Source organism: Dama dama, chromosome 21 (assembly GCF_033118175.1).
Source record: "Dama dama isolate Ldn47 chromosome 21, ASM3311817v1, whole genome shotgun sequence".
Taxonomy (NCBI): Eukaryota; Metazoa; Chordata; class Mammalia; order Artiodactyla; family Cervidae; genus Dama; species Dama dama.
The window spans coordinates 53,389,496-53,403,767 of NC_083701.1; the positions used below are offsets into that span (position 1 = coordinate 53,389,496).

At 47.1% G+C, this 14,272-nt stretch overlaps 1 protein-coding gene across 8 annotated transcripts in view; it reads left to right on the plus strand.

Annotated features, from left to right (window-relative positions):
* The window catches only part of SYBU (syntabulin), a 79,600-nt gene extending 66,832 nt beyond the window's left edge, over positions 1-12,768 (plus strand). For all 8 annotated transcript variants that reach the window (XM_061123589.1, XM_061123592.1, XM_061123590.1 and 5 more), the window contains 3 exons: positions 6,369-6,572; positions 8,745-8,894; positions 10,906-12,768. In XM_061123589.1, coding sequence (XP_060979572.1) covers positions 6,369-6,572; positions 8,745-8,894; positions 10,906-12,022 — 1,471 coding nt within the window. In that variant the 3' untranslated portion in view covers positions 12,023-12,768. The remainder of the gene's footprint in view (positions 1-6,368; positions 6,573-8,744; positions 8,895-10,905) is intronic.
* Positions 12,769-14,272: the final 1,504 nt, after the last annotated feature.

The following is a 14,272-nucleotide window of genomic DNA, read 5'->3' on the forward strand; positions in this document are numbered from 1 at the left end:
AATAGCTTAATATAATTATGTGCAAATCAAATATATGCTTAATAGACAGGAAATTGAAATAGGCAAGTGTTCTGTCCATTGTGCTCACTTTTTAAAAATCTGACCCAGGCACAGACAGAGCACCATCAGTAGATTTCTGGGATGGAATGGTGCAGGTGTTTCACGTAATCTGTGTGTTCTAGAGGACCATGTGTTGAGGACAACTCCTCTGGATGGGCTGGTTCAGTTCAGTTCAGTTCAGTTGCTCCGTCGTGTTCCACTCTTTGCGACCCCGTGGACTGCAGCATGCCAGGCCTCCCTGTCCATCACCAACTTCTGGAGCTTACTCAAACTCATGTCCATTGAGTCGGTGATGTCATCCAACCATCTCATCCTCTGTCGTCCCCTTCTCCTCCCACCTTCAATCTTTCCTGGTATCCACGCTAAACTTTTAAAGAGCTTATGATCCTTTTGGACTTTACAGGTAACGGTAGTGGTCAAGAACCCGCCTGCCAATGCAGGAGTTTAAGAGAAGCAGGTGCCATCACTGGGTCAGGATCCCCTGGAGGAGGGCATGGCAACCCACTCCAGTATTCTTGCCTGGAGAATCCCATGGACAGAGGAGCCTGGTGGGCCATAATCCATTGGGTCGCAAAGAGTCGGGCATAACTAAAGCAACTTAGTGCCTGCACACACATACACACACACACACACACACACTCCTTTGAATTGATTCACGCCTCCTGTAATAAATGAATTTTCTCTGTGGAGAATTAGATCCTGGGAGGAAGGCTAGCGGGAACATTTGGTGAAGAGGTGGGGAAAATGAAGGACAGGTGGAGCTGGAGAGAATTTTTTTTTTTAATTTATGGGCTGTGCTGGGTCTTAGTTGTGGCACACAGGATCTTCATTGCCATGTATGGGATCTTAAGTTGCAGCATGCGCGATCTAGTTCCCTGACTAGGAATTGAAGTGGTAAAGAGCCTGCCTGCCAATGTAGGAGACATAAGAGGTTTGATCCCTGGTTTGGGCAGATCCCCTGAAGGAGGGCACAGCAACCCACTCCAGTATTCTTGTCTGGAGAATCCCATGGACAGAGGAGCCTGGTGGGCCACAGTCCATGGGGTGGCAAAAATTCACCTACAACGGAAGTGACTTAGCATGCAGCACATCCCTGCAATAGAATCGAGGCATCTCAGCCACTCAACCACCAGGGAAGTCCTGAAGAGAATATTTTTGACGGGTGATTTCACAAACAAAGGAAACGGCAACCCACAGAGGAGTCTGGCAGGCTGCAGTCTATGGGGTCGCCGCACACTGGAGGACTAACACTTTCACACTTCACAAACAAAACTTGGAAGATTTACAAACGACCTCCTCTTAGAAGAAGCCACCTTGCTGGTCTTTCTGAGAAATTCTCCTTCTTAAACCAAAACTCTAATCTGACTAGAGGCACCTAGAAGTGAAAAGAAAAAAAAAACAGCTCAGGATTTGGAGTCAGATGGGCCTGGGTTTGACTTGAGCATCTATCATTTATTAGGTACAAGAAAGACCCAGAACTCCCAGCTTCAGTTTCCTGTTCTGGAAAATGGGGTGATAATAGCATTTACCTTCCTGATTTAAATGAACTGAGAGATCTTTGCTACCCTATGGACTAGTGCACCAGGCTCCTCTGTCCATGGGGATTCTCCAGAAAAGAATACTGGAGTGGGATGCCATGCCCTTCTCTAAGGGATCTTCTTGACACAGGGATTGAATCTCTGTCTCTTACGTCTCCTGTATTGGCCGGCAGTTTCTTTACCACCAGCGCCACCTGGGAAGCCTCTTAACACAGTGCCCAGAACTCAGGAAAAGAGTCATTAGATGGTTATTTTTAGTCAGTAGTGATAAAAATAGTACTAATGAACGGGCAAGATGCTGGTGCTGCTGTGGCCGATGGTGGTGGTGGTGGTGATGGCGATGGCGATTATCATATCAGTTTGCTCAGGCTGTTATAACAAAAAAAACACAGATTGAGGAGCTCTAAACAGCAGAGATCCACTTTCCACTATTGTGGAGGCTGGAAATCCAAGATCAAGGTGTTGGCAGGACTGGCTTCTTGCGGCGGCCCCTCTCCTTGACTTGTAGATGCCCATCTCGTCCTTCTTTCCTCACATAGTCTTTTTTCTGTGTCTGTGTCCAAATTCCCTCTTCCTATAAGCACACTAGTCAAATTGGATTGAGGCCCACCCTAGCACATTGTTTTAACAAATACCCTTTTTAAAGCCCTATTTCCAAATACAGTCACATTCTTAGGTGCTGGGAGTCAGAGCTTCCACCTGTGAATTGGAGGGGGACACTGTTCAGCCTGTAACAATGATGATGAAGATAGTGAGGGCAAGGGTGAGGATGTTACCTGAAGGAAAGGGCAAGGGCTGGGGAAGGGAAATTTCCCTGGGCACTTTATGAGGATCCCGTCTTCACCTCCCCATTTCTCTTATTTCCAGTTACTGGTTCAGGTTTGCAGGAAGGGGCATGGGGTAGCAGAATTCTCTCTCTCTGTGGACTGCATTCATCTTGTCCACCAAACCAAGGGACTTGGGGAGGGCAAGGAAGGCGGCATCAAATTTGCCTGTGCACGGCCTTGACAAGCATGGAATCCTGTTTCTCCACTGAAATGTTTTTTTGTTTTTTTTTCTTATCATCATCCATGATGAGTTTGTACCCACATAAGTTAGCATTTGAACTAAACTAAATGTAAGGGACAGAATTGATCATTTAAGGCATGCAGTTTCTTTTTTAAATGTTAGCTCTTACAAACAGTCTAGTAACTCATTTCCTGAAATATATTTCAAGACTCGATTGTACTTGAGTAGTGTTTGATAGCTTGAAGAGTTTTTGCTTTATTTTGTATAGCAGATGAGTTCTTACAAAATCCTCACCTTATTTAATTTGTATGTCACTAATCATACATCTTAGTGCAAGCACCAAACTAAAGAAGTTGGTGGTGAATTCTTCAGGTTAATAACCGCATACCTAGCCAGTAGCTAGTATACCTGTTTACAAACCTAAAACAATATATTCCATTTGTGGAGAGCTGGAGTCATATCTGTAGAGTTAAGAGACCTGGATTTAAATCCCAGTTGAGTTGTGAGTTCTTGGACCAGTTTTTTTCTTTTTTCCCCTGCTTGCATGTGTGCTAAGTTGCTTCAGTGAGTCCAACTCCTTGTGACCCCTTGGAGTGTAGCCCGCCAGGCTCTTCTGTCCATGGGATTCTCCAGGCAAGAATACGGAAGTGGGTTGCTATGCCCTCCCCCAGGGGATCTTCCCAACCTAGGGATAGAAAATGAGTCTCTTTCATCTCTTGCGTTAGCAGGCAGGTTCTTTACCACTAGCATCACCTGGAAAGCCCTTTCCCCCCTGCTGAGCTTCATTTATTTCTCATAACTTGAGTACTTTCCATACTTCACGTAATATAAAAAAGAAAGTGATCATCTGACTAGCCTTACTGTCATAAATCTTGTTGCTGTGATGGTCAAAGTTAAGTGAAACAATGTTCATAAAACCCTTGCAACAGAGCTTGGGTTGCAGAAGGTTCTTGGTGAAGAATTCCCTGGATCAACATGAGGGGTACCGCTTTACTTTTTCTCCTAACTTGTAATGGTTAACCCTCCACATTTCTCATAGCCACATGAAAAAATAGTCAGGCCAGTTGGTGCCAGACTTAGAAGTAAAGCAGAGAGAAGCACCTCCCAAGCCAGAGAACATGTTCTTTCCTGCCCCGCCCCTACCACAGAGTTGCTGAAGTTGGTTTGTCACAAAGCCATCAGCCCATCTGTTCCATATAAAGTGTCCCCTTTCACACAAAAAAAGGAGGCAGAGTCCATTTGGATGATTTCAAAAGGAAAGAACTTTTTAACTTTAGAATTTCATGATGTTTCATTTATATGTGATTTACTGGGTTGAGTGCTAGTTCAAATTGTATTAGATTTTAAGTAATTGCAATTTTGGAGCCAAGTAGACCCCAAGTGCACACACTTACACTGACATTCATTCGTGTTTCTTAGTGAGATGTGTCTGTTGGATACACTTGCAATCAAAATTGCAAAGAGAGACTGTCAAAAAGCAGCCCTGCTCTATGAAGAGTATCGTTTTCCCTTTTACTTCCTTGTAATGTCATCAAGATATATTCATGACATAGATGTACTATCCTATTTAAGTAATTTCTACATTCTTAAGATGCTTCCTTACATTGCGTTGTTGTTGTTGTTTAGTCACTGTGTCCGACTCTTTGCGACCCCATGGACTCTAGTCCGCCAGGCCCCTCTGTCTATGGGATTTCCCAGGCAAGAATACTGGAGTGGGTTGCCATTTCCTTCTCCAAGGGATCTTCCTGACCCAGGGATCAAACTCACGTTTCCTGCATTGGCAGGCAGATTCTTTACCACTGAGCCACCAAGAAAGCCCATTCCTTACACTGTTTTGTATGTATGTGTACTCAGTCGTGTCCAACTCTTCGCAACCCCATGGACTGTAGCCTGCTAGGCTCCTCTGTCCATGGAATTCTCCAGGCATGAATACTGGAGTGTGTTGCCATTTCCTTCTTCAGGGGATCTTCCTGACCCAGGGATCAGACCCACATCTCTTGCATCTTCTGCATTGACAGGCAGATTCTTTACCACTGTGCCACCTGGGAAGCCCCATTCCTAACACTAGGGAGTGTCAAATCTATGGAACTAGATTAACAGGAAAGTTCAAACAAGATTATCCAAAAATAGTACCTTGCAGTTGAATTGACCTTAACAGCTTATCCAGTGATTCAACATGCATTCTTTATTTCCACATCACCTCTGTGAAAGTTATCATATCTCCCCAATAGTAAGTGGCTTACTTGCTAAGTTCCTAGTCAGTGGCAGTGCCAGGACTTCAACCCTAACCCTAACCCTAACCCTAACCCTAATTGTCTTAGGGAGTCATTTAGGGAGAACCTACCTGTGCTGGGAGGTAGTGAGGATGTAAGAGCACAAGCTATATTTCTGCCCTCAGGACGCCCTAGTCTGGTGGGAAGGACAGACAAGCCCACCATGGTGATGCACTATGACAAGTTCCATGGTGAAGTCTGCACAGCGGGGTGGGAAGCACCAGGGGACGGCAACTATACCAGCCTAGAGGAGGAAGAGTCCAGAGAAGGCTGCTTGGAGAAGGTTCCCATCCATCTTGAAGTAGGAGGTATCCAGAGGCTCAGAGTAGGGAGCAGAAGAACTTCTAGATAGAGAAAATAAGTTCAAAATTGAAAGGATGATGGAGAGCATGGACCATGAGGAAATTAAATTGTCTGGAATGCAGGGGAAGGGGGGAAGAGGGGCAGAGAGAGGATGGGTTGAATGCGGTGGTGTGGGGATGGGATCAGACCTTGTGAGCTGTATTACGGAGTCTGGATGTTTTTCTGGAAGCTGAATGGCTTTGAGGAGGCCAGTAACACTCAAGTTGTGCATTGGAAAAGCTGCTTTCACCAGAGGGACAGCCTCCTTGCTGAGAGGGCAAGACAAGAGGCAGGGAAAGAAAAGGGGTAATATTTCAGCAGTTCAATGATAAAGGTTTTCATGCTAAGTCATTGGGGGTTTCCCAGGTGGCTCAGTGGTAAAGAACCCACCTGCCAATGCCAATGCAGATGTGGGTGCCATCCCTGGGTTGGGAAGATCCCCTGGAGGAGGAAATGGCAACCCATTCTAGTATTCTTGCTGGGAAATCCTATGGACAGAGGAGCCTGGTGGGCTTCAGTCCACAGCATCCAAAAGAGTTGGACACAACTCAGCAACTAAAAGAACCACAAGTCATTGGGAGTAGAAAGAAAAAGAAAACATATAGGTGGTTAAAATTATAGATGATACATTTATGTGGGTTATATTTATCTGTCCTGGTTTTTCCTTCTTCCTTGTGGGCAAACTCTTTCTCCCTGATCCTCCAAATGATCCACCCCAGTTTTCTGACCCAACATGAATGAAACCCAAATATTTTAAAGTAGAAACAGGTATACTGAAATAGACGCCACATCTTTAAAACAGCCTCTGGAACGAAACTAAACCAAAGCAACCTTTTACATCGTTTGTAAACGATGCCTTAGCAGGCAGCTGGGTTTAATCCAAAACAAGCTTTATGGTCAGAAACTATTTGAAAGAACAGCAGAGGGAGGGAGCCCTGTGCTGACAACACAGGAGAGAAAATATCTCGGGCAGGTGGGAAGAAGGCGCTCATAAAGCCAAGTTGCTCTAATCATTATAGGGTTGACCCCTTTCAACCCTATAGGTTGGATTTCCTCGGTGGTGACTAGGTTTAAGAAGGAATAGAACGTTCGCACTTGGGTGTCCCCGGCCCCAGGGATTCTAACAAGCTTCATGCTTCTCTCCCAGTCGAGGTCCCCATGGGCGGAGCAATGGAGCTTCGTCCTACAAGTCTGGCAACAGCCCACCCTCCCCGCGGGAGAAGGACCTTCTGGCCATGCTTTGCAGGAACCAGCTGAGTCCCGTGAACATCCACCCCAGTTATGCGCCTTCTTCCCCCAGCAGCAGCAACTCTGGCTCCTACAAAGGAAGTGACTGTAGTCCTGTCATGAGGTGAGTGCCGTCTGTCTCCCGGCCCATGGTTCTTAGCTTGTCCTACTTGTAAGCTTCTCTTTAAGAAAAAAAAAAAAAATATATATATATATATACATATATATATATATATATAACTCGCGATGGCTTCCCTGGTGGTTCAGTGGTAAAGAATTCTGCCTGCCAAGTAGGAGAGTCAGGTTCGATTCCTGAGTCGGGAAGATCCCCTGGAGGAGGGCATGGCAACCCACTCCAGTACTCTTGCCTGGCGAATCCACCAGGACAGGTGGGCTACAGTCCGTGGGGTCGCAAAGAGTCGGACACGACTGAGAGACTGAGCGTGCATGCATCCAGCTCTCAATCCCCTGCCTGTTCTGCGATATGACACATCTCTTTCCCTTTCCGCACTCAGTAACAGTCCTTCAAGGGCTGCTGCAGGAAGGACGGGAGCCACAGTTTCTAATAAGGTTCAGCAGTCCCAGGAATTACTGGTTAGGCAGGAGAAATGGCCCAGCAGCAGTAGGACGGTCCTACGCATTTCCCTCCGAATGGGGAAGGGTCATTCGTGTGTTTGCCGGTTCATTCAAACACCAGATGTTTATTGAGGACCACGCTGTGTCCAGTGCTGTGTGAAGCACTGGGAATAGAGCCATAAACAACAGAGGTCCCTGTGCTGATGCCCAGAGGAGAAGAAAAACAGTAGCCATCTAATGACAGAAACGCATTAGAATTATTCTGCAAATACCTGTCATTCTATGTAAAAGCTGGGAACTGGGAATTCCCTGGTGGCCCAGTGGTTAAAGACTTTGCCTTCCAGTGCAGGGGAGTGTGGGGTCAGTCCCTGGTCAGGGAGCTAGGATCCCACATGCCTTGCAGCCAAAACATAAAAACAGAAGCAATACTGTAATGAATTCAATAGTGACTTTTAAAACGGTCTGCATAAAAAAAAAAAAAAAAAAAGTCTTAAGGTGGACACGGGATCCATTTGGCCGGGTCAAAGGAGGCCTCTCTGAAAAAGCGAAATTGAAATGAGATCTGAAGGTCAAGCAAGGAATGAATTAGTCCCTGGAAGGCACGAGGTTGCAGAAAAAAGGAACTGCACATCCAGATGGGCCCTAGCAGGCCAGTTGGGAACTGGATGCTGCGCACGGGCCGTCTTGGATGGAGCGCAGGCTCAGGGCCAGCAGGGCGGATGCGGGGGCTTGGCGCGGGTCCTGAATTGGGGAAGAAGCTGCCAGCCCTCCTTCTTCCACCTTCCTCCTCCTCCGGGGCGTCCAGGTCTCACAGTCAGCTCTCTTAGAGCAGGAGGGACGTCCCGCTCTCGGCCAGGCCTGACAGGGGCCAGGTTCCAGTGAAGGAAGCTTCACAGAGCACTGGACGCCTCTCTTACAAACCCTATCTGGTGCGAGTAGACCAGCCCTTTTCCCTTCTAAAGAAGGAAACTTTCCACCAAATCAGCACACTCACATCGGGGACTGATATCAGAACAATCTGAATTCAACCAACAACAATCAAGATCTTTAGGCAAGTGGCACATTGTGTGGAACCAAGGTCATCTCGCTCCCTTCCTGCCCCCACTCATTGTCCTTTAACATAACAGCCTCTTACTCTGAACTGACAGGCGGGTCTCTGGACAATTGTGCATTATTTTGCAGGAGATCGTCCCTAAGCCACAGAAAATCTCCCACTCCTGGCCCCACCCCTTTGACAAAGCCCCGCCCCCAACCTTCCCAGTTATGCGCAGTCCTAAGAGTGGCAGGTTGATGACTGTCCCCCTTCTGAAGTGAAGGGAGAAGTGAAGGTCGCTCAGTCATGTCTGACTCTGCGACCCCATGGACTGTAGCCTGCCAGGCTCCTCTGTCCACGGAATTTTCCAGGCAAGAATACTGGAGTGGGTAGCTGTTCCCTTCTCCAGGGGATCTTCCCAACTCAGGGATTGAACCCAGTTCTCTCCCGCATTGCAGGCGGATTCTTTACTGTCTGAACCAGCAGGGAAGCCCAAGAAGACTGGAGTGGGTAGCCTATCCCTTCTCCAGGGGATCTTCCGAACCCAGGAATCAAAGTGAGGCCACTCACTGTTCGGCTTTAAGATCCCAGCACACAGCTGCCATTTCTTCTCAAGCTGTTTAAGCTGTGCCTTGACTTTTCTTTTTTATAGAAAAAGTAATATTTCATTTACTTGGATTGTTTCAGGCGGTCTGGAAGGTACATGTCCTGTGGTGAAAATCATGGTGTCAAACCCCCAAATCCAGAGCAGTACTTGACTCCTCTGCAGCAAAAAGAGGTTACGGTGAGACACCTGAAGACCAAGCTCAAGGAGTCTGAGCGCCGACTGCATGAGAGGTGAATGCGCGTTCCTTGTACGCTGTGGTTTAGAACGCTTTCTTTTTCCATAAAGTGAAATGTGAACCCACGCTATAGAAAAGAAGAAAAATGACTTCATTTAATTTTTGTCAGATTTCTTAAATCAGGCTCTCAGAAAAGTCATTTGATAATCCTGAGTGATTTGACTCTTTCAGGAGTTCGGGGAACCCTCCTGGGTTGGAAGGGACCCTCTGCTTTTTCTGGGTGTGTCTAGCTTTGACGTGAAGAGCTGGGTGTGTGCGGAGCTATTTTTAAAGGACAGAACACTTGCAGGAACAATGCCGTACTCCCAGTAGACTGGGTCACACACAGTTGGCCCCTATGAAGCCCTGTTTGTCTGTGTCAGAGAGTAGATGGCCTGTGTATTGTGATTCCTGCAAGCTATTTCTGTGCTGAAGGAAAAGGTTCATTATTCTTGGCCAAGTGTTATGGTAATTTAAAAAAAGAAAAACAACAGCCCAAGCTTAAGAGATCTTATCTCACAGAGAAAAGACCTTTGACATCTTGGGACAGGCCAGATTTTCTGCTTGTGATGGTTTTCTTGGTGGTTTTTCTGAGAGCTCTGACCAGGGTTGACGGTGACATTAGTCAGATCCTACTTTCTGGAAGTCTTGGTTTATGTTTTGAGGAATCTTTGGGACGGTTTGAATCTCTGGGAGGGAGGTGTGGAAAGGCAGTGAAACTAGAGAATAGTCAAACCTAAACTTAAAGAAGCAATACGTACAACATCTCTTCAAGTATTTCAGGAGCCTGACTGTGTGGTCTTGTCATATTCACTGAGAGAATGAGGACATACATTTATATTGACTAGGAAGAAACTGTATGTAAGGAAAAAAATTTTTTGACAAATATCTAGAAATACTGTCCTGTGAAGAAACTAAGCATTCCCTTCAGTGTAGGATGAGTCTAATGTCATCTTGCCTGAGAAGAGAGAGAATTATCAACATTTCATAAAGTCCTTGCAACATGTAACTTTTTATGATTTAAAAAAAAAATTTAAGTCATCATTGGAATATGACTAGAACTGTTTTGCAATGCTAAAGCTTATCAGTCTGGCTTCTGCCTTTGACACATAATTAAAAGTGATATGGACTTTCCTTCCACAAATTATTTTGTGGACATACAAAAGAATAGGCTATGGAGATTAAAGCAGGCTAAGAGACTCTAATGTGTTCTAATAAAATAATTTCCAATATTAAGTACAGGACTGCCTTGGAGATATTGCAGGTTTGGTTCCAGACCACTGCAATAAAGCAAATTACTATAAAGTGAGTTATATGAAATTTTTCACTTCTTAACACATATAAAAGTTGTTTTACCACACTAGAGTCTATTAAGTGTGCAATAGCATTATACCTAAAAAAAATGTACAAACCTTAATTTAAAAATATCCTAATTGCTAAAAAATGCTAACCAGTGTCTGACAAAGCAGGGTTGCCACAAACCTTCAATTTGTAAAAGACATAGTATCTACAAAGCATGATAAGGCAAAGTGCAATAAAACTAGTCTGTCTGTATTAAACAGAGGATAATGCTTGAAAGGTGGCTCAAACCATAAAGAATATGCCTGCAATGCGGGAGACCTGGGTTCAATCCCTGGGTTGGGAAGTTTTCCTGGAGGAGGGCATGGCAACCCACTCCAGTATTCTTGCCTGGAGAATCCCCATGGACAGAGGAGCCTGGTGGGCTACAGTCTATGGGGGTCACAAAGAGTCAGACACGACTAAGTGACTAAGCACGATGCTTGAAAAAGGAGAGGAAGAACAATCATAGCAAAATTTTTATTCTGATTTTACTTACCGTTATTATTTTAGCTATTTTACAATTAAAAGGGGGCAGTTCTGGGCTAATATCTTCAAAAGAAAGAAAATAAACCCCGAAACTTACGTAACCTGTGTGTTTCCGGTGGGAAAGCACGGGCTCCAGGCGGGGTGTCAGAGTTGGCCTTTTTTTTTTTTTTTCCTGAGCCTCGCTTGTCTTCCGGCTCCAGGGAGAGTGAGATCGTGGAGCTGAAGTCCCAGCTGGCCCGAATGCGCGAGGACTGGATCGAGGAGGAGTGCCACCGGGTGGAGGCCCAGCTGGCCCTCAAGGAGGCCCGGAAGGAGATCAAGCAGCTCAAACAGGTCATCGAAACGATGCGGAGCAGCCTGGCCGATAAAGACAAAGGCATTCAGAAATATTTTGTGGACATCAACATTCAGAACAAGAAGCTGGAGTCGCTCCTGCAGAGCATGGAGATGGCGCACAGCGGCTCGCTGAGGGACGAGCTGTGCCTCGACTTCCCCTGTGAGTCCCCGGAGAAGGGCTTGGTCCTCGGCGCGGCCTTGGGGCCGACGGAGGATGCTCTGTCCTCGGAGGAGCCGGCCACGGAGGAAGGGGCCGACAGCGAGCTGCTGGGGGCAGACGGCGCGGCCCCCGTCGAGGATGTGTTGGAGGAGCTGGTGGCAGGCGCCATCCCGGAGCCGGAGCTGCCCGGCGCCGAGGTCGTGGCGCTGGGCGGCGAGGCGGCGGCGGCGGCGGGCCGCGGAGGGCGCCGCGCGGTGGCGGAGCGGGCGGTGCAGACCGACGTGGTGCCCTACAGCCCGGCCTTCTCCGAGCTCCTCCGGCACGTGCTCCGGCTGCAGGACCCCTGTCCCTCCTCCAGCGCCGCGACCCCCGACGAGGAGTCCGGGGACGACTCGACCGATAGCTTCCCGGAGCCCATCTCCGCCTTCGTGGTCGATTTAACTCCCCGGAATCCCAACTCGGCCATCCTGTTGTCTCCTGTGGAGACCCCGTCCCCCGCGGCCGGGCCCGAGGCGCGTGGGAACCGCCTCATGAGAGAGCTGGATTTTGCGGGCTCGGAAGCAGCGGCGGCGGAGGAGGTGAGGCCAGACGGCCCGGGTCCGCTGGCCCGCGCGGGGGGCATCGCCGGGCGCTACTGGAGCCGCAGCTTCCTGGTGGATCTGCTGGCCGTGGGGGCCCCCGTGGTCCCCACGGTGCTGTGGGCGTTCAGTACTCAGAGGGGGGGCACGGATCCCCTGTACAACATCGGGGCCCTGCTGCGGGGCTGCTGCGTGGTGGCCCTGCACTCGCTCCGCCGCACCACCGAGCACATCAAAACCTAAAGAGACGATGTGGCTTCGGTGGGGTGGGCCCACCTGCCCCACCCGGTGCGGAACGGTGCCCGGTGGAGAAGCCGCGGGGTCGACCGGTGGCGGGCCTGGTTCTGTCGTTCTTTGCTCCTCGGTATTTGATTTGCACTATATTTAGTTGAAAGCCTGCTCCCTGTTGAAAACCGGAGGTATCTTCAAAGGCGTGGAGGCCTGGTTCGAGTCAATGTCCCACCGGTGTGATAGAGAAAGCATGTTCGTGACCCTGCCCTTGTCGTCCGAGGTACCCGTGCTTATTATCCTAGTGGTTCAGGAAGAGAAAATGCAGTTTGCACTTTCAAGACAGCTTCTGTAAGGCTGGCATGCTATCTCCTTGCTTCGCTTTGTGCCGTTCTTCAAAAATGTGTAATTGTTAACAGCATTCCAATGGTCTTGTGCATAGCAGGGGACTGTAACCAAAAATAAAAATGTATTTGTGTAATGGGTTGGAAGAAGTCTTGAATAGCTCTTTAGTGTCTTACTTGGGGTTGATAAGGTTTGAGTGTTTGCAGTTGTTTATTTTTAACTAAATGTAGCTCCAGAGTCTGAAATGGCTTGTGTGTTCCTAAACCTGGTAATTGATGAAACTGTATGTAAGGTTTACATTGTATTAACTTATTTTTTGCTTATTCTATATAGTGTTTTGTTGAAAATCATTTGTAACCACACACTTCAGCATGATGAAAATAAAGATTAGTGTTTCCATTGAAATAAATGTTCTATCCTCCTATAAAATAACTCTCTGTGATTTTACTTCTGCATATGATAAGAAAGACTATATGGATGGCACACCCTTCCATCTTTAACAGTAGGAGCTGTAAAAGTGGAATTAAATGATAAAGAGGGGGAAATAATTGTTCAAAAAAGGTGAGGACTTCCCACTCTTATCTTTTAAAAAGCATTATTTTCTGGGCTTCCCTGGTGGCTCAGTGGTAAAGAATCTGCCTGCCAATGCAGGAGACATGGGTTCGATCCCTGATCTGGGACGATCCCACATGCCGTGGAGCAGCTAAGTCCATGTGCCACAACTATTGAGCCTGTGCTCTAGATCCTGGAAAGTGCAACTACTGAGCCCAAGCCCCATAAGTACCGAAGCTCCAGAGCCCTAGAATCCCATGCTCTGCAACAAGAGAAGCCACTGCAAGGCCAAGCCCAAGTACTGCAGTACAACTGTAGAGTAGCCCCTGCTTGCGACAACCAGAGAAAAGTGTGGGAAGCAATGAAGACCTAACACAGCCAAAAATAGAAATAAATGAAAACTACAATTAGAAAAATGTTTACAAAGCATTATTTCTGAATAAAAGTAGCTTTGATTGTTTGCTCTGAAGTTATCCGGACACTTGTTTGCCCCCATGTTGGGCTGGCCACGAAGTTGTTCATGGTTTTTCATAAGATGTAACAGAAGAAACCAATCGAACTTTTGGCCAACCCTGTCCTTATTCAGATATGCTGAGTGTTTTCAGGAATTTGGGTTGATTTTGTTTGAAAGCATGCTAGGGGTTCAGAGAGGGAGGAGATACCGCACCATTTGGCTCCTTCCCTTGGAGTAATAGGGTGAGGGTGGGTGGCTGGAAGGGATGAGATAGTATCAAATCTGTACTATTTCATTTGTTCTTTACACCAGCCTTGAGAGGTGGGTATTATTCTATTTTACAGTTAAGGGAGCTGAGCCTTAAAAGAGGTAAATTGCTCAGAATGTCATCATTCATCTCTAGAAGCCAAGGTTTCAAGTGTGCAAAGCACATGCCTTTTCCACTTTTCACACGAAGGGAAGAGACTGGAGAATAGCCTGTTTTCACCCAGAAACAATTCTTCCATGGAACTTAATCAGCTTTGTGGGCTCAGTTGCTTCACAGTCATGTCCGACTCTTTGCGACCCCATGGTCACATGTAGCCCACCAGGCTCCTCTGTCCATGGGATTCTCCTGGCAAGAATACTGGAGTGGGTTGCCATGCCCTCAGACATACTATACTTTTGCTGACTATGTCTTAGTGCCCATCTCCCCCACTAAGATATTAGGGATCTGTGTTCTGTTTTATTCACAGATAAATGTCAAGAACTTAGAATGGTAGGTGGCACATAGTAGGGAGTTCTAATCAGAGCTGTTGAATGAATCCTTCAAACAAATACTCATTGGGTGCTCTCATCCTAGACACCTTGCTAGGTCTATTATCAATAGTGAAGGGGACAGACAAGGATTCTGCCCTCAGGGAGCTTACATTCTA